Below are 24237 nucleotides of genomic sequence, written 5' to 3' on the forward strand. Positions count from 1 at the left end.
CAAAACAAAAAAACGCTTGTATTAAAATACTGTTTATCTTGGTTGCTGAGTTCTTTGCTCCCATTCCCTGCCCTGCTTAGATTTCACTGTATTCGTTTATTGACTGTGTCCTCTCTAGAACACAAGCTATACTGAATGCAGCTAATTTTGTCTGTTTGGTTCACTTCACTGTCCCCAGTGTCTACCACAGTGGCATCTACGTGGTAGCTGCTCAAAAAATATTTGGTGAATGGAAGTTTGATTTCGTGTCTTAAAGACTGTCTTGGGCACTGTAATAAAGGAGTCTTTCTCCAACTGTTTCACAATTTTATATTATTTAAATGGAAAGCCCATAAAAATCATAGGATAGATTAGAAACTACGTTGCCCGGTGTGTCGTCATGGTTACACTGTCGCCAGCGGTTCTCCTATTGGGGAGTGGGCGGGGCCTGGCAGTGGGCGGGAACATCACGCTCAAATCATCATAGAGTTACACTTCCCAAGTTCCTAGAAAGTACTTCCGGAACGGTGATTTACTCTTGGCTGGTTCTGGCCAATCAACGATCTTGAGGAAAGCCGGGTTCTCGCTCTATGGCTACACTTCCGGAAAATCTCTCACGCGTGTCTAGCGTGGGGCGGGGCCAGAGCGCCCCTGTACTCGGCCCCGCCCCTGAGCGCGGCTTTGCGATTGGGGAGAAGGGCAGGAGGCAGGGCTTAAGGGCGGGCTTGCTCGAGGCGCAAGCGCGCTGGCCCGGGCGCGGCGGCAGTCTTGCGGGCTGCGTGGGCTGGGGATTGCGGTAGGTGAACGTGGGTGACTGCCAGACCTGAGGGACGGGCGCGGGCAGCGATGTGAAGCGGGCACGCGGTCTGGGCGCGGAGACCTAGGACCCTGCTGTTCATTTTCCCACTTGCATCCCGTCCTTGAGTTGGGGCGGGCTGAGAATCACGTAAACTTTTGATACTCTTCGTCTCCTGGTCTCCGTGTCCTCTGTTGTAAAATGAGGGCAGCACTTCCTGGTCTGTCCCTCGGTCGTCGTGAGAGTCACACGGTGTTCTCGAAGTGCCAGCTCTGGAAAGGCCCTGGGACCACCTGCTGCCCGAGCCAGCCTTCCCGTTTTATGTTGGAGAAAACGGAGGTCCGGAGCGAAGTGATTGGACCAGGGACACCGAGCGAGTGAAGGCCGAGCCGGTTCTTAGAACTAGGCCTAGGGTTCCGTTGCTGTTTAATGTAGCACAGTTCGTGATGGAAACTAGGATTTGGAGGTGGGGACCTTGCCTTCCAGGTCAGACCCTGCGCTTATTTGCTGTGTGGCTTGACACAAATGACTTTATATCTCAGAGCCTCCTTTTTCTGAGTTGGGCATCATAATAATAATAACAATAGCACTTTGTGGCACTTAATATTATGTATCAGGTACCGTTGTAAACGCTTTATGTACAACTTTTCAGATTAGATTAGGAGGAAATAGTGAGTCAAAGAATCTTTGAAAAGGCCTGGGCTGGAAGGGCTGACAGTGTCCCGCACAGAGTACGTACTCAGAAAAATCGACTGAATGACTCAGAGGCTGTTTGCCGGAGCCTAAAGTGTTGCATACGTTAGTTACTGTATTGCTTTCTAGATATTCCCTGTAGATAACTGAAAAATTGAGATAATTCTACTTATTCTCCTGTTTGTATAAGCTGAGGGGTCTGAGGACAGACATGCTGAACGTGGAGGAGGAGGGCTCAAAGCTCTCGTTTACATTATCCAGATAATTATATCATTGCACCCCTTTGCTCTTAATTTATCAATATGTTGATCAACAAATAGTAATAAATAGTAGGCATTATGCTAGACTCTGAAATTTAAAGATGTATAAAACTTCATGAACTTGTAATTTTATCAAGGAATAGAATGTTAAACATCGACACTGACCTCCCCTCCTGGCCCCTGTACACACCCCCAGAAAGAAAAAAAAAAAATGTATGTGAAACATCATTTGCTTCCAATGCCTGGCACACAATAGTTCCTCAAAAATATTTTTGGACCTGATTCTAGTACAGTATACTAAAAAGAGGTGTGTGCAGTGGAGCACAGAGGAGGTGACTTTCTCTGTTTAGAGGGGTTGGAGAAAGTTTCTTAGAATAAGTGAACCTTGAATTCGAGTTGGAATTGCTGGGGGTTTTGGGGATGTCAGTCTGTTTCAAGAATGATGAGCAACTTGGAGAATGCTAGGATAAGAAGCTGGAAGAGTTGTGTTGGGATCAAAATATGAAGAGCTTTGGTGCCATTCTGAGAAAATCACGAGAACCAGCCGTTAATGGATTGTAAATGGGAGTGGTTGGGTCAGCTGTCTTTTTAGCTGGAGACTAATACGGAGACTGGACTGACGGGCTTCAATAAGTACTCAGTTCATGCATTGATAGAACGTGTATTGAGCCTGGGCACAGTGGCTCACGCCTGTAATCCCAGCAATTTGGGAAGCTTAGGCAGGTGGATAGTATGAGGCCAGGAGTTCAAGACCAGCCTGGGCAACATAGCAAGACTCCATCTCTATTTTTTAAGAAAGAAAGAAAAAAAACATGTATTGAGTGTCCACTGTGTCCAGGCACTGTGCTGAATGCCGCAGATAAAACTTGGAATAAAATAGACATAGCTGTCATCCTCATGGAGTTTGTGAGGTTAGTCATCCGTGGTACACAGCTAGACCCCTGCAGTGGTTCTCCCACTGAGGTCCCTGGACCAGCAGCATCAGTGTCACCGGGAACTTGTTAGAAATTCAGGTTCTCGGCCCACACCCCAAACTTACTAAATCAGAAGCTCTGGAGATGGGCCTCTGCAATCACTGTTTTAACAAGCCCAGCCGGGCATGGTGGCTCACGCCTGTAATCCCAGCACTTTGGGAGGCCGAGGCAGGCCGATCACTTGAGGTCAAGGAGTTTTGAGACCAGCCTGGCCAACATGGTGAAACTCTGTTTCTACTAAAAATATGAAAAGTAGCTGGGCATGGTGGCGCATGCCTGTAATCCCAGCTACTCAGGAGGCAGAAGCAAGAGAATCGCTTGAGCCTGGGGGTACGGAGTTTGCAGTGATCTGAGATTGTACCACTGCACTCCAGCCTAGGTCATAGAGTGAGCTCTGTCTCAAAACAAAAAAAAAAAAACAAAAAAAAAGCCCTCCAGTGATTCTGATGCTCGATTCGATTTCAGAACCACTGGGCAACTGTCATGTAGCAAGTGGTTTTGAGGGGCTAACCCAATGTTGAGGCAGTAAGGGCCAGAAAGGAGGGGGTGGACTTAAGGGAAACCTTGGAGACAGACTCATTTGCTTTAGGAGGAATCAAGGATGAGTTTCTGGCTGGAGCCACTGGCCTAAGTAAGGTTGGATCACAAGGAAGTGATGGAGCCAGGGGTGAATCCACATGTGCCTTGCCTCCATGGCCTGAACGTTCCTACAGCACCACACTAGGGCTCTGTGGCAGTGCCTCACCACCTTTAAACATTTGTACAGTGCACAGGGGAAATGGATGAGGCTGCTTGAGATTGGAGAGAACCAGCTGGAGGACCTGAGGCTGCTAGAGGTAACCAGCTGGGAGATCCCAGCTCCCTAGAGCTGAGGGGAATCAGTAACCCATTCCCAGCGTACTGCCGGCAGCTTTGTTGCATGGACTGTGCTGAAAAGTAGAGGTACTCACTAAATTTGGCAATACAAATAAAAAATCTCAAAATAATTTATAGCCTTTGATTCAGTAATTCCATTCTTCAATGCCTCTCCCAAATATATGACAAAAAAAGCCTTCTCTTCATTGTAGATTATGTATAACAGAGAAAACCAACTACTGGTTTTTGATGTGGTCAATCAATGGAATGTTGTACTGCCATTAGAAATGTGTGATTATTTTGTGAAATCAGAGAAACATACTTGCCCATTGGACAATGTCTAGTAGGCCCCTGTCACGTGCTGAAGATACAGTGGTGAGCAAGCTAGACAGGTCCTTGATTGCACTGAGCCAAGTGTCTGGGAGAAGAGAGGCAGCCAAATGGGCAGGAACCCTAGGAGACAAGTGGGCTGTGCGGGAAAAGCCAGCCCTTTGGGGGTATGGGGAGTGGGACAAGAAAGGCTTCCTGGGGAGAAGATGGTTATCCTGAGGCCTGGAGGATGACTAGATGTTGGCAGGAAAAGGGGAGAGGGGTGTTCTGTGCAAAAGGGACAGTATGTTTAAGAATGGGCATGGGGTAGGGTGCAGTGGCTCATGCCTGTAATCCCAGCGCTCCAGGAGGCCAAGGCAGGCGGATCACGAGGTCAGGAGATCTAGACCATCCTGGCTAACACGGTGAAACCCTGTCTCTACTAAAAATACAAAAAAATTAGCCGGACGTGGTGGCCGGTGCCTGTGGTCCCAGCTACTCGGGAGGCTGAGGCCGGAGAATGGCGTGAACATAGGAGGCGGAGCTTGCAGTGAGCGGAGATCGCGCCACTGCACTCCAGCCTGGGTGACAGAGCGAGACTCCATCTCAAAAAAAGAGGGGGGCATGGTGAAGCCGGATCAGAGAGGGGGCAGTGGTGAGATGAGGTCCAAGGGGGTCAGCCCATGTGGGGCTGTGCACACCCTGAAGGTCAGAAGCTTAGACCTTATTCTAAGGGTAGCAGGAGGCCATTTTAACCAAGAAAAGCTGTTAGCATCTGTGCTTGGGAAGTCTCCCCTGTGGCTGCAGTATAGAGGATGGATTGAAGGAGGGCGGGAATGGAAACCAGGAGACCAGTGGGGAGGCTGTTGCAACCGTCCAGGTGAGAGATGAGGGTGGCCTGGACCTGGGTGGAGGCTGTGGAGAGAAGAGGGACAGACTGAACAGCAAAGGAAGAGGTAGGAATGACAGGGCCAAGAGGGCTGTGAATGTGGGACACAGAGGGGCAGAGCAGGTGAACCCCACATTCTGGTTTGGGCGAAGTGCAACTTTTGGTGCCATTCACAATGACAGGCAGTGCTGGAGGGGGAGTGGGTTTGAGGGGAGAATGCTGAGTTCATTCTGGGACACGGAGTTTGAAGTACCTGCCTGATGTATTCTCCGGGAGGCAGGTGGAGATTTTGAGTCAGCCCTCAGCATGCGGGCTGTCCAGGGAGTATGTGCTGTGAAGAGGGAAGAGGCCCATGACATTTAAATGTTGGGGCAGGTAGAGGGACAAGAGAGGGATGTGCAAAGGACAGGGTTTGCAACAGACAGATCGCAACAAAACGTCAGCTGCAGTTGACTCCGGGCTGAGGGATTACAGTTTTCTTTACTTTCTTTTTTTTTCCTTTGAGACAGAGTCTCATTGTGTTTCCCGGGCTGGAATGCAGTGGCATAGTCTCAGCTCACTGCAACCTCCACCCCCAGGTTCAAGCGAATCTCCTGCCTCAGCCTCCCAAGTAGCTGGGATTACAGGCGTGTGCCCAGCTAATTTTTGTATTTTTAGTAGACAGGGTTTCACCATGTTGGTCAGGCTGGTCTTGAACTCCTGACCTCAGGTGATCCACCCGTCTCGGCCTCCCAAAGTGCTGGAATTACAGGCGTAAGCCATCGTGCCCATTTGTTTTCAGATTTCCCCCCCCCCCTAGTTTTCTATAATAATAATAGCAGACATTAGTTGAGCTCATAGTACATGCCAGATGCTGTTCCAAGAACTTTTTATAACTCTTCTGTGTCCACAGTAAGCCTAGAAGGTAGGTCCTGTTGTTATTACTATTTACAGATGAAGAAATAGCACAGAGGGGTTAAGACACATGTCGCCAGCTACACAGGGTGCAGCCCGTGGGAGGCCTGACTGGAATCTAGGCTGCCTGATTCCAGAGCCTGTGCAGTCACTACACAACGCTGTCTCTCCACAGGATGTTGTTAATGTTTTTATAATAAGGAAAATATTGATTTTTCAAAAACAGAAGTAAGAGGTTAGAGAAATAGTGCTTTGATCTGCTAGGATATTAGAAATGGAAGGATTTGTATCTGCAAAATCAGTGGCTGTCTTCGAAGTTTGTTGAGAGCAGACTGGGTTGGCTGCTTCGTGGTGTTGGAACACGGGCGATGCTCATTCTCACACAACTCATTTTTCTCCAGGTGCCCGTGCTTCCCGGTGCCAGGGTGTCATGGAAGGGCTGCTGACAAGATGCAGAGCATTGCCTGCCCTGGCCACCTGCAGCCGCCAGCTCTCTGGGTATGTTCCTCGCAGGTTTCACCACTGTGCCCCAAGAGGAGGGCGGCGCCTGCTGCTGTCTCGTGTGTTCCAGCCACAGAACCTTCGGGAAGACCAGGTGCTCTCCCTGCAGGACAAATTTGGTGACCTGACCTGTAAGAGCCAGCGGTTGATGCTGCAGGTGGGCCTGATCTACCCAGCAAGCCCCGGCTGTTATCACCTCCTGCCGTACACCGTCCGTGCCATGGAGAAGCTTGTGCGAGTGATAGACCAGGAGATGCAGGCCATCGGGGGCCAGAAAGTCAACATGCCCACCCTCAGCCCGGCAGAGCTCTGGCAAGCCACCAACCGGTGGGACTTGATGGGCAAGGAGCTGCTAAGACTTAGAGACAGGCATGGCAAGGAATACTGCTTAGGACCAACTCACGAGGAAGCCATTACAGCCTTAATTGCTGCGCAGAAGAAACTGTCCTACAAGCAGCTTCCCTTCCTGCTGTACCAAGTGACAAGGAAGTTTCGGGATGAGCCCAGGCCCCGCTTTGGTCTTCTCCGTGGCCGAGAGTTTTACATGAAGGATATGTACACCTTTGACTCCTCCCCAGAGGCTGCCCAGCAGACCTACAACCTGGTGTGTGATGCCTATTGCAGCCTGTTCAACAGGCTAGGGCTGCGATTTGTCAAGGTCCAGGCTGATGTCGGCAGCATCGGAGGCACGATGTCTCATGAGTTCCAGCTCCCTGTGGATGTTGGAGAGGACCGGCTTGCCATCTGTCCCCACTGCAGCTTCTCAGCCAACTTGGAGACACTAGACTTGTCACAGATGAACTGCCCTGCTTGCCAGGGCCCACTGACCGAAACCAAAGGCATTGAGGTGGGGCACACATTTTACCTGGGTACCAAGTACTCATCCATTTTCAATGCCCAGTTTACCAACATCTATGGCAAACCATCCCTGGCTGAAATGGGGTGCTATGGCTTGGGTGTGACACGGATCTTGGCTGCTGCCATTGAAGTCCTCTCTACAGAAGACTGTGTCCGCTGGCCCAGCCTACTGGCCCCTTACCAAGCCTGCCTCATCCCCCCTAAGAAGGGCAGTAAGGAGGAGGCGGCCTCTGAGCTCATAGGGCAGCTGTGCGACCACATCACAGAGGCAGTGCCTCAGCTTCACGGGGAGGTGCTGCTGGACGACAGGACCCATCTGACCATCGGAAACAGACTGAAAGATGCCAACAAGTTTGGCTACCCCTTTGTGATCATTGCTGGCAAGAGGGCCCTGGAGGACCCTGCACATTTTGAGGTTTGGTGTCAGAACACTGGTGAGGTGGTCTTCCTCAACAAAGATGGAGTCATGGATTTATTGACCCAAGTGCAGACCATCTAAATGCCCCCAGCCCACCCCTGCCCCCATCTTGCAGCCTTGGTGTTCATTCTAACGCTGCCTTTTCCTACACCCCTTTCCTGGACTGTTCTCTCCAGAAACAGCACAGCTCATGGAGGGTGAGATCACGTTAGGGAAACCAATTTTCCAGTCATGTGTTCAGATTATTTGTATTTAAAGTCATTAACTTGATCCTTTTCTCCAGACAGGCCATGCCGCCAAATACCTTTCCTTTTGTATTCCATTGTGGAAACTTCTACTAGGAGGCTGAGAGGCAAGAGAGCCAAGCTCCAGTCTTGGATCTTACCCTGAGGGGGTAAGTCACTTCCCTTCTCTCAGCTGAGTTTTTCACGTGTAGGATGAGAATGGCTGATGGCTGAGGGCCCCCCCAACCTTCCCCACCCCGTATCAGTTTGACCACGGGCCTTTTGCTACATTCTGTCCAGAGAGCAGGCCTGCCAGTGCCCCTCCACTGAGAAGTTGGGCTGAGAGTATGGGGAAAAGAATCAAGAGACCTGACTGCCACCAACTCACTAGTGACTTAGATACATCCCCGCCCTCTGCTGGGGCCTCAGTTTCCCCATCTGTAACTTGAGATAATGGAACTAGATCTATGAAGTCTGGAACTAGATCTGTAACGTCCTTATAGGTGTCACTAGAGGGTTCCACGAGAGGTTTGTGACAGGTAGTCTGATTCCTCTCATTCTCCATAGTCTTGCTTCCTGGAAAGTCGATGTAATTAACAGATGGCCCAAAAACTACCTCAAGAGACCTGGCCCTATTAAGATGGCTTAACCACTGAGATCACGTTCTATTGATTGAATAAAGTCAAACTATTGGAATGAGCCTTGCGCATTAATTTGAAACAGTGACAACATCTGCCATTTTAACAGTGCAACAGCTTCCTACTCCGTTTCTTTCCTTTTTGACTGTTCCCACATACCCCAGCCCCCACATAAAAAATCAGTTGGTTAGGAAAATGTGGTTTAAACCATTTCTTCCCTCAAGTATCAGGGCAGCAGGCTTCAACTGGCATGGTGACCTTATCCTAGGTGCAGAGTTGGATCCTAGAGCCACAATGGGGTGAATATTAAAAGCTGGTCTCTTGTTTCCTTAATGTAGACGCTGGTTTAAAGAAAAAAGAAAAAGCTACTCTCTGCCTGAATTCTATGGAAAATGGAGCAGGCTTGAACTACCCTAGCAATGCCAACTACTTTCATTGCTCCTGCATCCTAGATAAGGAACATAACCAATTTTCCATCCTTGGCCCCCTAGGCTCTCTACATGTCCACATCTGACAAGAATCTATCAAGACCAAGCTCAAAGCCAGCACCTGCTAAAAAGCTGCCTGACAGCTCTGAATAGTGGTTCTCCTGCCTCCCATCGCATAGATCACATCCCTTCTTGTTTTGTGTATACACAGCTCATTGTACAGTGGTCCTGCCTCTTGTTGATGGTGAGCTCCCTGAGGCCAGGCCCCTGAGCTAATTCCCAGTGCACTGCAGTTGTTTTGACCAGTTTTTCCACCTGCTAAACAGCCTCTGGGCAGCTGGTTACTGGTAGAGGAACCCTGCCTGCCTCCAAGCACACAGCATCAGGTTTCTTGTTTTTGTTTTTGTTTTTTTTTGTTTTTTGAGATGGAATTTCGCTCTTCTTGCCCAGGCTGGAGTGTAATGGCGTGATCTCGGCTCACCACAACCTCCACCTCCCAGGTTCAAGCGATTCTCCTGCCTCAGCCTTACAGGCATGCGCCACCACACCTGGCTAATTTTGTATTTTTAGTAGAGACAGGGTTTCTCCATGTTGGTCGGGCTAGTCTCGAACTCCCGACCTCAGGTGATCTGCCTGCCTTGGCCTTCCAAAGTGGTGGGATTACAGGCTTGAGCCACCATGCCTGGCCAGCATCAGGTGGTCTAATGAATGTGTAGCCAAGCCCTACCAGCTCCCAGTCCTGCCATTGGAGCTCCGGGCCCAGGATTCCTTTGGAATACCTCAGATTTTCAGGCTAGGAGACGTGCATTCTGAGAGCAAACCTGGTGAGGCTAGATGACAAGGCAGAGGAGCTTACCCTTGCACATTGGAATCACCTAGGTCCCATCCAGAGGGTCTGGTTACATGTAGGGTATAGCCTGGGCACTGGGAAGTTTAAAGCTTCCCAGCGGATTGTAATGTGCAGTCAAAGTCAATTGAGAGCTCCTGGTGCAAGAGCTGCCTCCTCTGGGTCCACTTTGTAGCTGGGCATTTCTTTTAGTAATTTCAGTTGTTCATTATCAGACTGATGTGCTCACTCTGCTTTTAATGGGCTGGCCATTTATTTATGGAGGAACTGCCATATGCCACTGTGGTGTGAGGCACTTTTTAAATTTTTTAATTTATTTTTATTTTTTAGAGATGGGGCCTCACTATGATGCTCAGGCACCAGGTTTCTAACTCCTGGGCTCAAGCGATCCTGCCTCAGCCTCCTGAGTAGGTTGGGACTACAGGTGTCCACCACCCACAGTGGCTAATTTTTTTTTTTTTTTTTTCTTTTTTTTTTTAAGAGACAGGCTCTCACTTTGTTGCCCAGGTTGGTCTCCAACTCCTGGCTTCAAGCAATCCTCCTGCCTCGGCCTCCCAAAGTGCTGGGATTACAGGTGTGAGCCACTGCAGCTGGCCAATCTTAGGCACTTTATATACCATTTTCAGATTTCACAATTGTGCAAGGCAAATGCTGTTAACTCATTTTACAGATAAGGAAGCATGAGGATCTATTTCAGCAACTTACCCGAGGATGCACAGCTGTTACAATAACAACTAGATTGTAGGCACTGGCCAAAAATTGTCCTTCTCACTACACTGCTTGGCCTCTGCAAAAGTGATTTCAATAAATAAAACTAAATTATGTATTTCTCTAACCAAGTTAGCCTAAAGTATGTGAGAAATTAGGATTCATGCAAATGGGTGCTTTAAATTTTTTTTTTTAAGAGACAGCGTTTTTGCGTGGGAGCAGTGGCTCAAGCCTGCTATCCCAGCACTTTGGGTGGCTGAGGCCGGCAGATCACTTGAGCCCAAGAGTTCAAGACCAGCCTGGACAACATTACCCGGGCATGGTGGCGCACGCCTGTAGTCCCAGCTACTTGGGAGGCTGAGATGGGAGGATCACTTGAGCCCAGGAAGTGGAGGTTGCAGTAAGCTGAGATGGCACCACTACACTCCAGCCTGGGTGACAGAGCCAGACCCTGTCTCAAAAAATAAAAAAAAGAGAAGCAGGATTCTTGCTATGTTGTTCAGGCTGGGCTTAAGCATCCTCCCAATTCAGCCTCCCAAGTAGTGTGTCACTTTGGCTAAAAAAATTTTATTTTTATTTTTTGGCTAAATAATTTTTTAACTTTAAATGTATGCCCCATAAGCTTGTTTGTTTATGGGAGGTTAGCCTAATGTAAGCACTTTTAAAAACCAGATTCCAGGAATAGAGAGCCAGTGAATTTTACTTTTGATTAATGTGCAAGGCCTGGACTGACTTGAGGATGATATAGAATCCTGGAGCTTTAGAGTTTAGGTAAACTTGAAGCTGGCCTTGGCTCTCAGCTGGGAAGTGGGCCTGGAGCAGGAATGAACCTGCCACATGTCATCTGACTCGCAAGACACCTGAGGACAGGACAGGTGCCCCTCCTCTCTGATTGGTCCTGCTGAGTGAAGAGAAGACTGGCTGGATCAGCCTTTGAGCTGCTTGAAACAGGTGCCCATTCTCTTTATTTTACAAGAAGGAGAGAAATACAGGTAGGACACCAATTTGCCCAAGGTCAGGCTGAATGAAACCTGTGTCCTAATCAGGAAGCCAGTGTTTCTTCTAGTAGCCAGAGGCAGTGTGATTTGGCGAAAAGATCAGAGCCTTGAAGAGACATAATCCTAGATTCACTTACTGGGGATGTGACCTCAGACAAATTACTTGCCCTATGTGTGTCTCAGATTCTCCATCGGTAGGATACTCATGCTAATGGTACCCACCTTATAGGTGGTTTGGGGGTTGACCAAGCTCACTTACATGAAATGCTTAATTGCCCCTTAGTCTGCACTCAGAGACACTTCCCTTACACCAGACGACTTAGGAAATCCCCCCACTGGGAGCTCAGGTTCTGCTGTTAACTTTGTTATCTCAAGACCTGGATCTTGTTTTCTTAATAAGATGCTTGACAACTTTCCTGGGAAATGCCACGGACAAGAATTAGGAGGCACCTGCAGAATAGCTGCATCTCCTTAGAGAAAAGACAGAAATACTCAAACTGTGTGCCCTGCTGTCTCATTTCTGAACTTGCCAATTTTACCTCTTGCCATAAATTGATGAAATGGGATGCTGGCAAAATAGCAGGTACAGGCTGTATTATCATTGCTCATTCCTTGGGGAGATCTAGCAGCGACTGCCTGGGAAATATTTAGCAGAATTAATACTTGGGGACAAAGACTGGTGCATAACAAAACCATTGTGTAAATCAGGCTTAGAATGTAAATCAAGGGCTCCATTAATATTCTGTGTTTTAATGGAAGAAACACCTGCTGGGCTATCCATAAAGGAGCTTTGCAGAAATCTGTTGAAACTGTCATTTCCTTAACTACTTAAGTGCCAGGTCTCCAGAGTTCTCATGATCCGTTTCCACACCAAGATGCATGAGTGCTTTTTAGAATGGGTTGTTACGCATCCAAGGGCATGTGAGGCTTTGTTTTAGAGTTAGGAAAAGGATTTTTAAGTTTTCTTATAACGTGTAAAATGGGAAAATACTTTTATGATGTTATTGCAAACTTAAGTAACATCTGAAGAAAGTCAAGGTATTTTGCTTAATTTAAAATAATGAGGCTGAGCACACGCCTGTAATCCTAGAGTTTGAGACCAGCCTGGGCCACAAGGCAAAACCCCGTCTCTACAAAAAATACGAAAATTAGTTGGGCATGGTGGCAGGCACCTGTAGTGCCAGCTATTTTGTTTTGTTTTGTTTTGTTTTGAGATGGAGTCTTGCTCTGTCGCCCAGGCTGGAGTGCAGTGGCCAGATCTCAGCTCACTGCAAGCTCCGCCTCCCGGGTTTACGCCATTCTCCTGCCTCAGCCTCCTGAGCAGCTGGGACTACAGGTGCCCACCACCTCACCCGGCTAGTTTTTTGTGTTTTTTAGTAGAGACGGGGTTTCACCGTATTAGCCAGGATGGTCTCGATCTCCTGACCTCATGATCCACCCGTCTTGGCCTCCCAAAGTGCTGGGATTACAGGCTTGAGCTACCGTGCCCGGCCAAGTGCCAGCTATTTGGGAGGCTGAGGTGGGAGGATGGCTTGAGCCCAGGAAGCAGAGGTTGCAGTGAGCCCAGATCCTGCCACTGTATTCCAACCTGGGCAACAGAGAGACCCTGTCTCAAAAATAAAATTAAAATAAAAGGCTTATAGTGACCCCAGCTACAGACTCTGGAGTCAGACTCTCTGGGCCACTCATTATCTCCATGACATTTGTGCAAGGCACTTCCTCATAGTCCCTCCACTTTAGCTTCCTTATCTGTAAAATGGGGATAACAGTGCCTGGCCCACAGCAGAGGCCTGGCCCACAGCAGAGGCCTGGCAAGTGGAGCTGCCTGTATATTAAGTGATACTTTGCACAGAAGGTAGGTGGGTGGGGCACTATGGCCAGAAGAACGGGGTGGCAACTTGAAGCACCATCCCGGTGCAGGCATTCCCGTCAAGCCAGCAGTGCCCAAGGCTGCTAATGAGCCACTGTGGTTAAAGCTTAATTGCCCTTAGCTAATCAAAACTGTGTAGGGCCAGGAGAGTGAAAAGGTGGCACCAGTTCATGGTAACTCAGGATGCTCTTTTTCCAGGGCAGCACTTGCTGCCAAGTCTTGCCAAGAAAAGCTCATAGGGCGACGGGAGCCCCATTGGCAAGGTATTGGGTGCTATGGGGATTCGACGGTGGGCTCTGGCAGGGGTTTCCACAGACAGTGGATTGTTCTACCCAGGCAGACAGGTTGGGGACACTGCATGACACAGTGAGTGCTCAGACTTTACCATAAGCTTGGACTGAGCAAGGCAAAGGCAGCTGGGTCTATTGCAAACTCCTTGAAGGCAGAGGGCTGGTCTCGTTAATATGGATATCTCCTGAGGGACTTAGCAGAGTCCTGAATTCAAGTTCTGGCTCTGTTTTTCATTAGCTAGCTGACTTTGGGCAAGTTACTTAACCTCTTCACACCACTTTTCCTGTCAGTAAAATGGGGCTAGAAAGATACCTGCTTTCTAGAGGTGTTGGGAGGATTAAGTGAACGAATCCAAATAAAACACCAAGAATGTTGCCTGGCATATCCTAAGTGCTCAGGAGGTGGCAGCTGCCGTTACTGAGCCAGGCCAGCACAGGCACTACCCCTGGAATATGCCAGAAGGCCCTCCCACCTAACCCCACCCCCCAATTCCTTCTTCAACTTCATGACCCAAGTCCATCGTATGTGGTGGCTTCCATCCCTGATCTATTCAGAATTAATCACTCCTTGCTTTATATCGTCAGCTGGTAATAATTTGTTGTGCATCTACTATGTGCTGAGCAGGTGCAGTACTAGGCCCTGGCATTATGAAAGTACACAGCTCAGGGTCCCTGACTCAGTTTACAGAGTGGGAACCATGAAGTAAACAATTAAAAATGCACCGCGGTGCAGGTGCCATGGGGACATGTGGGATAAGGAGACAGGGAGAGCTTCCTGAAGGAGGCAGTTGGGCCTGATTGAAGGCTACTCGTTAGTGAAGGGAGGAACAGTTGGGGGTGGAAGGAGGGGAACAAGTGGAAGGAAGAATGGTCCAGGCAGAGAGAACAGGATGCACAAAGGCCCAAAGCTCAGAGAGCATGACAAGTTAGGGAATAGAAAATAACAATGTCATAGATTGAACACGTACTTTGAGGCAAGCTGTGTTCCACATGCTTCATGTAGATTAATGCATCTAATTCGCATAGCGCCTGTATGAGGTAGGTGCTGTTATCCTGCTCATGTTGCAGATGAGGAAACTGAGGCACAGAGCACCTAAGCAAAGTGCCCAAGGCCTCCTCCAGCTAGTAAGCTGTGAGGCTGGAATTGGGATGCAGGCGCCTGGCTCCACAGCCAATCAATACTCAGCCACTGCACCCTCCTGCCCCATAGCTGAACCATTCAGGATGGCCGGGCTAAGGTCAGAGAGTGGGAGCTGTAGAGGTGGTGAGGGCCCAGATCCTGAACGGCCTTGAATGCCACACCAAGAGCGCTGATGAGGGAAGGGAGAGTCACTGGCGGCTCAGAGCAGGGCTGATGACAGACTTACTTGTTGTGGCTGTATTTCTTTTCATCGGAGCAGTTCCCAGACCATTAGATTTATTGCGTCCATTTAACAGCATAACCTTGAAGGTAGAGGCTGCCTGATGCACTTCAGCCTCGATGCTCTGCTCATGGCAGGTGTCACATAAATGTTTGTAAAGCAAACGGAATAGAGAACACAAAAGAGGAGGCAGGCAGGCTCTGGAGTGAGGTGCTTGGGTTCCATTCCTGGCTTGGCACTCATTAGTGGGGTGACTGTGTGCCTCCATGTCCTTATTTATAAAAGTGGATAACGGACCTGAGAGGGTGGCCGTTGGGATTAAATAAGATAATCCAGGTACAGCGGTTAGCTCGGTTCCAGAATTCAATGTGAGCAGCGCCTTTCCTTTCCTGCCTGCAGTATATTTCAGGGTTTTTTTCCCCATACCCACTTCTTCAGCTGCCACCCCAAATCCATAGAGGTAACCAGACAGAAGTCAGGTGGTCCCACCTCCATCACAGACCCCTGGCCCTGAGAAGGAAGGGCGGCACTCAACTCCAGGGATGGCGGGTGCAAGAGGTTCTGCCCTGTGGTCAGGTGTGCAGATGTGAGTGCAGGTGCCTTAGCCTGGTCCTCATCGATGAGGCAGGGGAGGTTGGCTCTGCCAGAGTCCCAGGCATGGGTACGGTGGCGGGGGAGGCCCACATCACCTGCAGGGAGCATTGGCCTTGCTCCTTGTCCTGCCAGCCCCCGGAGGAAGGGAAGCCCCCAGGGCCCTTCACCTGGCTCACCCTGGCTCCTGGAAACACACCGCCGCAGCAGGGCCTAGGCTTCGCGCGGCTGCCGTAAGTAACGGGACCCTCCTGCACTGCGCTCGAGCCAGCCGAGCTCGAACTGGCCCAGTTCTAGTCCTTCCCTCCGTGGACTCAGGGCAGAGGGAAGCCCTGTGCTGTGGGCGGAACCAGAATGCCAGGTACAGCCACACAACCTCAACTCCCCGCCCAGGGCTCCCCAGTCTGTGCTGGGTCCAAAGTCCTGGCAACCAGAATAGATGGATAGCAGAGGCCAAAAAAGGCAGAGCCCACGGGCTGGGAGGCCGAGAGTCTCCTTAGAGGAGATGTAAGGTGGTCACGTTGGGCTTGAGCCTGGGAATGCTGTTGCTGATGCTTGTGTATGCAAGTGGGGACCTGGGAACAGGGCACTGGCCTATTTTACTCTTTCATTCATTAGTTCCTTCGTTGATTCATCCATCCATCTACTCAGCACACTCACACGCATGGAGCTTCCACCACGTGTCAGGCACTGGGCACTCAGATGAATCCCTATCTGGCCCCTGCCCGCTGAGCACTCACCTGCTGGAAGGGGAGGCAGACACCTGGACATCTGGGTGCCATGCAGTATTACAGGGGCAGGACAGATGGAGGGTGAGGATGGGAGTGTGTGCATGCACATCAGGGAGGGCCAGCTCCCTGCTGACAGGGGAAACGTCCTAGTGAAGGTGCCCTTTGGACTTCTCTGAAAATAGGTAGGTTTTTGGCAGGTAGACCAGGCAGGGGAAGGACATTCCAAGTAGAGGGAACTGGAGCAAAGGCATGGACATATGAAGCATCTGGTGTGTTAGAGGAACTGTAATCAGGTTGATGTGGGCAGTTGGGAGAAAGCCTGGGGAGGCCAAGGTTTGGGCAGAGCCAGGGTATGTGGGTGGACTGCTGTTAGGTGGCAGAGGCGGCCCCTCACCCCATTCGCTGAGGATTCAGCTGTAGGGCTCATTCTGGGCCTTTAAAGCAGCAGGAGTACCTATGGAGAGACTGCTGGTGGCAGTTGCCATGTCCTTGGACAGGGAGCCTGCAGACGTCATCAAGACCTTGCATCTGGTTTTCCTTGCCACCTTCTGGGCATGCAGATCTGGTTGATATTTCTTTCAGGCATGTCTCAGGGAAGGGACTCGTCCAGCCCATGACTTTGGCTGGGTTCCTAGGGTTGTTGAGCACTACTTATCGCATGCCAGGCATTAAGCAAAGGTACTGAATAGACTGCAACACCTGGAGGCATTGCAGCACTCCTTAACCCCCCATATTCGGCAGTACTTTTGCCCAGATTTACAGATGATCAAATTGAGGCTCAGGGTGATTAAGTGACATGCACACAGCCTTTAGGTAGCAGAGCCAGAGTTCAAACCAGTATCTGTTGGATATCAAGAACCATGCTGTCTCTCATACAAAGGAATAGAAAGAAAAACAAAACAAACAAACAAAAAACCACAACCCATGCTGTCTGTGGAACAGAACACTACCTTTCTGGTGAGGACTCATGCTACATGCTATTTAAAAGGAATAATAAGCCTTACAGGATCTAGTATATTGTTCCCATTTTTTAGATAGAAAAACCAAGACCCAGGGAGGGCAGGGACTTGCTAGGATTAGGCAGTCCCTGGGCGCTGGCCCTGTCAGCAGGTCCTAGGGCTCCTGCCTTCTATCCAGGACACTCTAAAACAGGGAAGTACAGGTTAGTGGCTCACGCCTGTAACCCCAACGCCTTGGGAGGCTGAGGTGGGAGGATCACTTGAGACTAGGAGTTTGAGACCAGCCTGGGCAACAGAGCAAGACTTCATCATTATAAAAAAAATCTTTCTAAAATTTTTTAAAATAAAAATAAAAGAGGCAGGATCCTTTTCAGTCTGACTATGCCTCTGGAATCCAGGATTTCGGGAGATGCCTCTGAGGGCTGAGTCCACTTGTGGAGAGGCCCCCCCTTCATGGGGCCTTAGAGCCATGGCAGTTCCTCATCTGGGGTCAAGTCAGGGGAGAATTGTCCTAGGCAAAGAGTTGTCCTATAGAGCAGCGGTCCCCAACCTTTTTGGCACCAGGGATCAGTTTGGTAGAAGACCATTTTTCCACAGGACAGGGGAGGAAGATGGTTTTGGGATGAAACCGTTTCACCTCAGATCATCAGGCATTAGATTCTCATAAGCAGTGCGCAACCTAGATCCCGTGAGTGTGCACTTCACAACAGGGTTTGCGCTCCTATGAGAATTTAATGACGCCACTGACCTGAAAGGAGGTGGAGCTCGGGCGGTAATGCTTTTCTGTCCACCACTCAACTGCTGTGCGGCCTGGTTCCTAACAGGACATGAACTGGTACCAGTCCACGGCCCAGGGGTTGGGGACCCCTGCAATAGAGTGCCTGGTACCCGTAACAACTAATGCTTACTAAGCACCTACTGTGTGCCAGGTGCCAGCCATTTAATCCTCAGAACAATCCTCTGAAAATATATTATTAAATTTCCTTATATATAAGGAAACTGAGGCACAAGGTGGTTACGAAACTTGCCCAGAGTCACACAGCTATTAAGTGGCAGAACTGGGCTTTGAACCCTGGCCTTTGGGTTTGAGAGTTTGTGAACTATTATATTCCAACTGCCTTAGAGTGTCAACATCCACAGATCCCGGATGTCGGTGGGCCCTGGGGGGAGGGTAAAGAGGGGCCCTGGGCCCACCAGTCACTTCTAGCCACTGATCCTGCATGCACCATGTCCCACGGCCTTTTTGGGAAAGCAGCTTACCTTGGCGAACTCACCTCCGGAGCAGGCTCTTCCCCTTCTGCTTCCACATCGGCTCTGTGAGCCTTCTGCAACCTAATGTTTTGTCATGTGCCAGCCAAGGGAGCTCGACGAGGAGGCCACCCAGGTATGCAGGCCCTTCGCCCTCCTGGCCCTGCCTGTACTCTGGCTGCCAGACAGAGCTTTGGAAAACACCTTTGGACATACCACTCCCTGAGCCAAATGCATCCATGGCTGCCCAGGGTGTATGGGACAAACACCTGGGCCCACGATCAAGGAAGGCTACAGCTCCTGCCACTGGCCCATCTCTTCTTTGCTCCAGCATTATCACACTCACTAGTCCTCAAACATGCCAGTGAGGCACCACCACATTCTTGGAGCACCTCTGTGCCCGGCTTTCAGGTGTACTGGGAGTACAGGCAGCAGATGCAGGCCTGGTCCTCAAGGAGCTCAAGTCTGGTGGGGCAAAGGGGTAGGAAGTCCTGCGAGTGCATGTAGATGTGGGGAGCCACACCTGGGGAGGGCAGAGGGTCAAGGAAAGGCTTCCATGTCCTTGCCTGTGCGAAGCCCTCTGCCAGGAACGCTCAGCTTGGGCCTCTTCATCCCTGAGCTCCAGTTCGGGTCACCTCTGGGAAGCCTTTTCTAAGCTCCCCCACATCCCATCAGGATCAGTCACTCCTACCTCTGCTCAGCTAAATCATTCTGCTTGGGCCCCCTTTGTGCACCCTCATTTCATACTGGTTAGTTTCCAAATCACTCTCCCTGATGGCCTGGGAGCTCCTCAAGGGCAGGGCCCAGGTTGGGAGCTGACCCAGGGCCAGCCTCAGTGAGGCTTGTGACCAAATGACAGAAGCAAACAGATCTCCCCAGCCTGGTGTGGCCGGAAATATCCAACAACCTCCACAGCAGCAGGTGGGGAGGCAGTTCTGCCCAAGAGTTAGAGTACCGTTGGTACCCGATGGACTGGAGGTGTCCCTGATTCCAGCGGTCATCAACAGGGCAAGGAGGCCATCTTACGGAATCATGCCCTGCAGCCTGCGGCAAAGCCTTTTCACTTGCAGTGTCTTGAGTTGCTGCTCCCTGTGCTTCCTAATGGAGGACAGACAGGAGCATTTCACTGTCAGTAACACCGAGTGCAGCTATTATTATTAACGTCATTTGGCAAAAGATTCTGGGGCTCAGAGAGGTTACAAAACTCACCCAAGGTGCCTGTCATGGTGGGAGACCACAGCAGGAGGATCGTGCTCTAACCTTTTCTCTCCTGTCATGCTTTCACCGGTCATCTTGTTTGTATGTGTGGCCATGGCCATGTTGAGTGCCCAGTGGTTTGGGCAGATAACATCAGACATCATGGGTGACATGCATCTCAATGAATAGAGCTATGGCCTGGGCCACAACATTGGCCCCTTCTCCAGGAAGTCCTACACTCGTTACCAAGCCTTGCTACCAGGAACTCTGCAGCTGGATCCCACTACCATCGCCTCTCCTCTCTGCAACCTGGGCTGCACCTGTAACGGCCTGAGCCTGTACTACCTGGCCATGCACCTCTCCACACTCTGGTCCCACGTGGCTGTCTCCCAAGTGAGCCTCTGGCCCTGCTGGGGGAGGGGGCTCCCTTGGCAAGCCTGCTGTGCTGAAAAGGCCTCAAATCCACATTCAAGGTTCCTAAACCCAGAATGCAGAATTGCAGGGGGTCTCAGGGATCTCTCCAACCCTCTCTGTAACACAGCCGGGGTAGTCGCACATAATGCGACAGAGCTTGCTCCAGGCCACACAGCTGGGCCATGTAAACTGCTTGTCTACTTGAGGTCAGTGAGGAGGCTGGCATCCACTTTCCCAACTGACCTAGGGTTCACAGTAGGCCCATTTTTAACCACAAAGGCTTCTCCCTAGCTGTAGACATACCATGGACCTCACGTGTCCACAACACAGTGGTGTCCCAGGCCCCATCCCCTCTGGCTTTTCTGCAAGAACTGCCCACTAGGTCTTGGCCATAAGGGGCCAGGCTTTGTTTCCCATGTCAGGGATGGGGATGAAAAAGGGTTGCAGAAAGAACACAGCAAACATTCAGTCCTTCATGTCCCCTCTCCATTTGACAGATGTTCAGAGAGAAGGAATGTCAGGTGACCCCCATGATGGGTCAGGGCAGGGGCAAGATTCCAGGTTCCCATGTGGCTAATAGCACTTGAATACAGGATCAGGTCTCAGCAGGGGCAGAGCTCTCTCCTTTTCCCATCCCTATGTGCTAACAATCCCTAAAATTACTTTCTCAGTCTCTCCTAGGTCTAATAGCAGAGAGTGCACAGAGGACCTCATGTCCATCAGCCTCCTGGTCCTCAGGCCCTTAAGTTACCAAAACCAGGCCCTCAAGTGGTCCCCAGGTCCTTACTTAAGTGGCCAAAACCAGGCATAGGAAGGAGGCTGAACTTCAGCTTCCTGGCCACAAGCCACAGACAGGGACCGGCACCTGGAAGCTGCATGGTTCTTTGTAAATATTCCACAGCCAATTTCCTTTCAAAAACAGTGAGGCACACTATGCAAAACTTCAAATTAGTCCACTTTTTTGTTTGTTTGTTTTTGAGACAGAGTTTTGCTCTTGTCACCCAGGCTGGAGTGCAATGGCGCGATCTCAGCTCACTGCAACCTCTGCCTCCTGGGTTCAAGTGATTCTCCTGCCTCAGCCTCCCGAGCAGCTGGGATTACAGACGCCTGGGATTACAGACGCCTGCCACCACACCTGGCTAATTTTTGTATTTTAGTAGAGATGGGGTTTGCTATGTTGGCCAGGCTGGTCTCTAACTCCTGACCTCAGATGATCCACCTGCCTCCACCTCCCAAAGTGTTGGGATTACAGGCATGAGCCACCGCACCCAGCCTCAAATTAGTCCACTTTAAGGACAGCAGCTGGTTTCAGTTTACTGATGCATTAGCTCTGCTATAGTAACAACCAACCCCCAAATCTCACTGCTTACTACAGCAAACACTGCTCTCTCATTCCTGTGACACTCAGTGGCTGCAGGCCAGCTGCTGTAGCTCAGCTCCATGGAATGGCTCCTCTGTGGGAAACATGTTCTCACGGCAGAGGGAAGAGCATGGGCCAACCACACATGACTCTTCAGGCTTCTGTCAGACACAGGACAGCTCATGCCTGCGAATATCCCTCTGCATCGGAAGCAGGGAAATACACTCTCCTGGGGGGATGGGGTGGGGGCACTGCAGGAAGTCACACAGCTACAGGTGAGGATGGATAAACTCCTCTTAGGAATGGGGCAACAAACAGCTGCAGACAAAAATATACCCTATACCACCCAACATGCTAGAAGGTTTTCCAGTTTAAAAGACAAAATCCTAAAATGTTAAAACTGCAGAAGAACTCAGAGGCCACTGTCCAAGTCTATCACAGTCCTCCATATGACAAAGATGAAGAAAACTGGCAATCTTTTTAGGGTACCAAGGATCTCAGTTGACATGGTCTTTATAAATGCTGAGCAAGATGTGGCTTTCCTGCCCTCATTTCACCTCAAGGCATCTGCAGCAACCCCACATGGCTCCCCTCTGTGCTCGTGAAGTAACTTGAGGCCAGGGTCTCTCAGCTTTAAAGCCTTGGAATTCTATGCATTGTTTGTGTGTATATGTGCAGTTTGAGGGGTAGCTTCTCTAAGGTGTCAAACTCCACAGAAGTTCAGAATCATGTCACTGGATCCTAAGTCCATCTCCACAGACCAGGGTGCTGCTCAGGTCAGTTGCTGTGGTAACTGCGGCAGATGGTCCCTTGAGAGATGGAGTCCAAGGACATCATGGCCAAGGCACAGAGTTTTACATCAACTGAGGAAAGTGAAGACCAGCCAGAGAGGCTGCAGTCTGGGGAATCCAGCGGCTCCTCCCCTACCATGATGCTAGGAAGGACTATCCCCAGGGTGACAGAAATAAAGCACTGGACTCCAGCAGTATGTCCAGCTGATTCAGGTGTGCTAGGTTCCCAGCAGAGGAGGGTGAGGGAGGAGATCCAGGGGCCCTGGCTCAGTCATCGTATCTGGTACACCTTTCTCCCCCGGAGATAATTCTTGCAAAAAGGAGAAGATCCTACACAGACCAAAAATGCTGGTGTCAGGGCTTTTACAAAGTACCTGCCGTGAACACAACAAAAGAGAGGGTGTTAATTTAATTACAATCTTAACCATCCATGCACCTTCCTAACAACATTCAAGGTGAGCCTTTGGATGGGAGTCAACATGAAAATGCAAGTTTAGCACAGTTATTTAGTTGTTCATAAATCTGGCAAATTAGCATGACATTCTCATCCTTACAACCTTGCCAGAACCTTTAGGCCAGTCCTCTGGCATCATGCATGTCTGTGGCTAAATATGAAATAAAACTATAAAGCATGGTTTCATTCATTCATTCATTCAACATTCAGTGGTAAGCCAGGCCCTATGCTGAAAACACAGAGATTAAAAAACAAACACCCACACATCATCATCTTTGTTCTCAAATTCAGTCCTGGAGGGGAGGGAGATGAGGAACCAATTAATGACAGCAAGGTACAACTGCAGAAGCATTTGTGAGGCACAGTATTATCCCAAGGAAGCACGGTTCCCTCTATGAGGAAAGGAATCAAAAAAGGCTTCCTGGAAGATGCCATGTCTGAACTTGGCTTTAATTTGGGGAAGGAGTGGTGATGGGGGTTGGGGAGTAAAAGCCAGGAGGCGCAAGTAACCCGAACGTTTGCTGTGGCTAGGGCACAAAGTAAAAGGAGTGAGGCAGGCTGGAGAGGCAGGGAGGGCTTTGGCTTCCCGGGGATAGCGGCGTTGCATTACTCAGTGTGCCTGCTTTGGGACAAAGGGCCTATTTCGTAGCTCCACCCAGTTTAGGGTCTGAAGTTGCCAGAAACCAGTCCTGGGTAGGCTCTTGCCTATGGTAATAATTTTAAAGGTAGTAACTTCCAACAGCATTTACATTTTCTGAGAAGCATGAATCTGGTTTCCTCCAAGCATCATTCTGCTTTCTACTTAGATTTCTCCTCTGGTGTAGGGCAGAACTCAGGCCTTTAAAGAATTCTGGGTAATTTGCTAACAACTGAGAAAATGAGCAGCTAAAAATGTGTCTACAAACTAGAAGAAGAGAGATTTGGGACCACAGTAAAACACCACCAAAGGTATCAATTAGATCTGGAAAAATCTTTCCTTCCTGCCTACCAAGCCAAAGCCAAAGCATTAAGACCAGCTGGACACCTCTATCACATCACTCAACACTACACCAGCTCCCATCCAATCTGCCTCCTAAACCTCTTTCTAATCCACCTCCTCCTACTTCAGGCCTCGCCACTGGACAGTACACTTCAAATCTTTACATTACTCTGTAATTTTTTTGTGTGGTGGGAGGATGGGGTCTCACTCTCACCCAGGCTGGAGTGCAGTGGTGTGATCATAGCTCACTGCAGCCTTGAAATGCTGGGCTCAAGCAATCTTCCTGCCTCAGCCTCCCAAATAGCTAGGACTACGTTTATGGTGCACAACACCATAAACATTTTTTTTGTGGAGACAGGATCTCGCTATGTTTCTCAGGATGATCTCCTGAGCTCAGGTGATCCTCATGCCTTAGCCTCCCAAAATGCTGGAATTATAGGTGTGAGCCACTGTACCCAGCCTATTGTGTACATCTTTTAAAATCTTTTTAATTTTAAAAAATCAACCCTGGTGTACACCACAATCAGGATAAAGTTTACGCTCCTTAGCAGGGCATTCAGGCCTTCCTGTATGGCCCTAACTTAGCTTTCCTTTTTTTTTTTTTTTTTTTGAGTCAGAGTCTCGCTCTGTCGCCCAGACTGGAGTGCAGTGGTGCAATCTCAGCTCACTGCAAGCTCTCCCTCCCGTGTTCAGGAGAATGGCCTGAACTGGGACTACAGGCAC

General features: G+C 49.7%; 2 protein-coding genes across 11 annotated transcripts in view; one reads left to right on the top strand and one right to left on the bottom strand.

Moving 5' to 3' along the window:
* The first annotated feature begins 625 nt into the window (after nt 1–625).
* On the top strand, nt 626–21628 carry LOC105495112 (prolyl-tRNA synthetase 2, mitochondrial). Of its 10 annotated transcripts, none has more exons than XR_003021142.2 (4): nt 785–1261; nt 6051–7423; nt 7714–7820; nt 8780–21628. XR_003021142.2 is itself a non-coding variant. In XM_011764329.2 (4 exons), the coding sequence occupies exons 1-3, from the start codon at nt 1222–1224 to the stop codon at nt 7773–7775; spliced, it is 1479 nt and encodes a 492-aa protein (XP_011762631.2). In that variant the 5' UTR covers nt 785–1221; the 3' UTR covers nt 7776–7820; nt 8780–21628. The 10 variants fall into 10 exon arrangements, 6 of the variants coding, with proteins under 6 accessions (XP_011762635.2, XP_011762631.2, XP_070948757.1 ...); XR_011620535.1 differs by lacking the exon at nt 8780–21628 and adding an exon at nt 8218–8349; XM_011764329.2 differs by having other exon boundaries at nt 7710–7820.
* The window catches only part of LOC105495111 (tetratricopeptide repeat domain 4), a 28977-nt gene continuing 25804 nt past the window's right edge, over nt 21065–24237 (bottom strand). The window contains exon 10 of the mRNA XM_011764326.3: nt 21065–22455. Within this exon, the coding sequence (XP_011762628.2) occupies nt 22353–22455 (103 nt within the window). The 3' untranslated portion in view covers nt 21065–22352. The remainder of the gene's footprint in view (nt 22456–24237) is intronic.

Source organism: Macaca nemestrina, chromosome 1, assembly GCF_043159975.1.
Source record: "Macaca nemestrina isolate mMacNem1 chromosome 1, mMacNem.hap1, whole genome shotgun sequence".
Classification (NCBI taxonomy): Eukaryota; Metazoa; Chordata; class Mammalia; order Primates; family Cercopithecidae; genus Macaca; species Macaca nemestrina.

Excerpts from the sequence above, each read along its gene's own strand:
- LOC105495112 (XM_024797024.2), top strand. The coding sequence starts at position 1,222 with ATGGAAACTAGGATTTGGAGGTGGGGACCTTGCCTTCCAG. Across the intron at positions 1,262-6,050 it reads GTGGGGACCTTGCCTTCCAG|GTGCCCGTGCTTCCCGGTGC; the intron begins GTCAGACCCTGC and ends ATTTTTCTCCAG.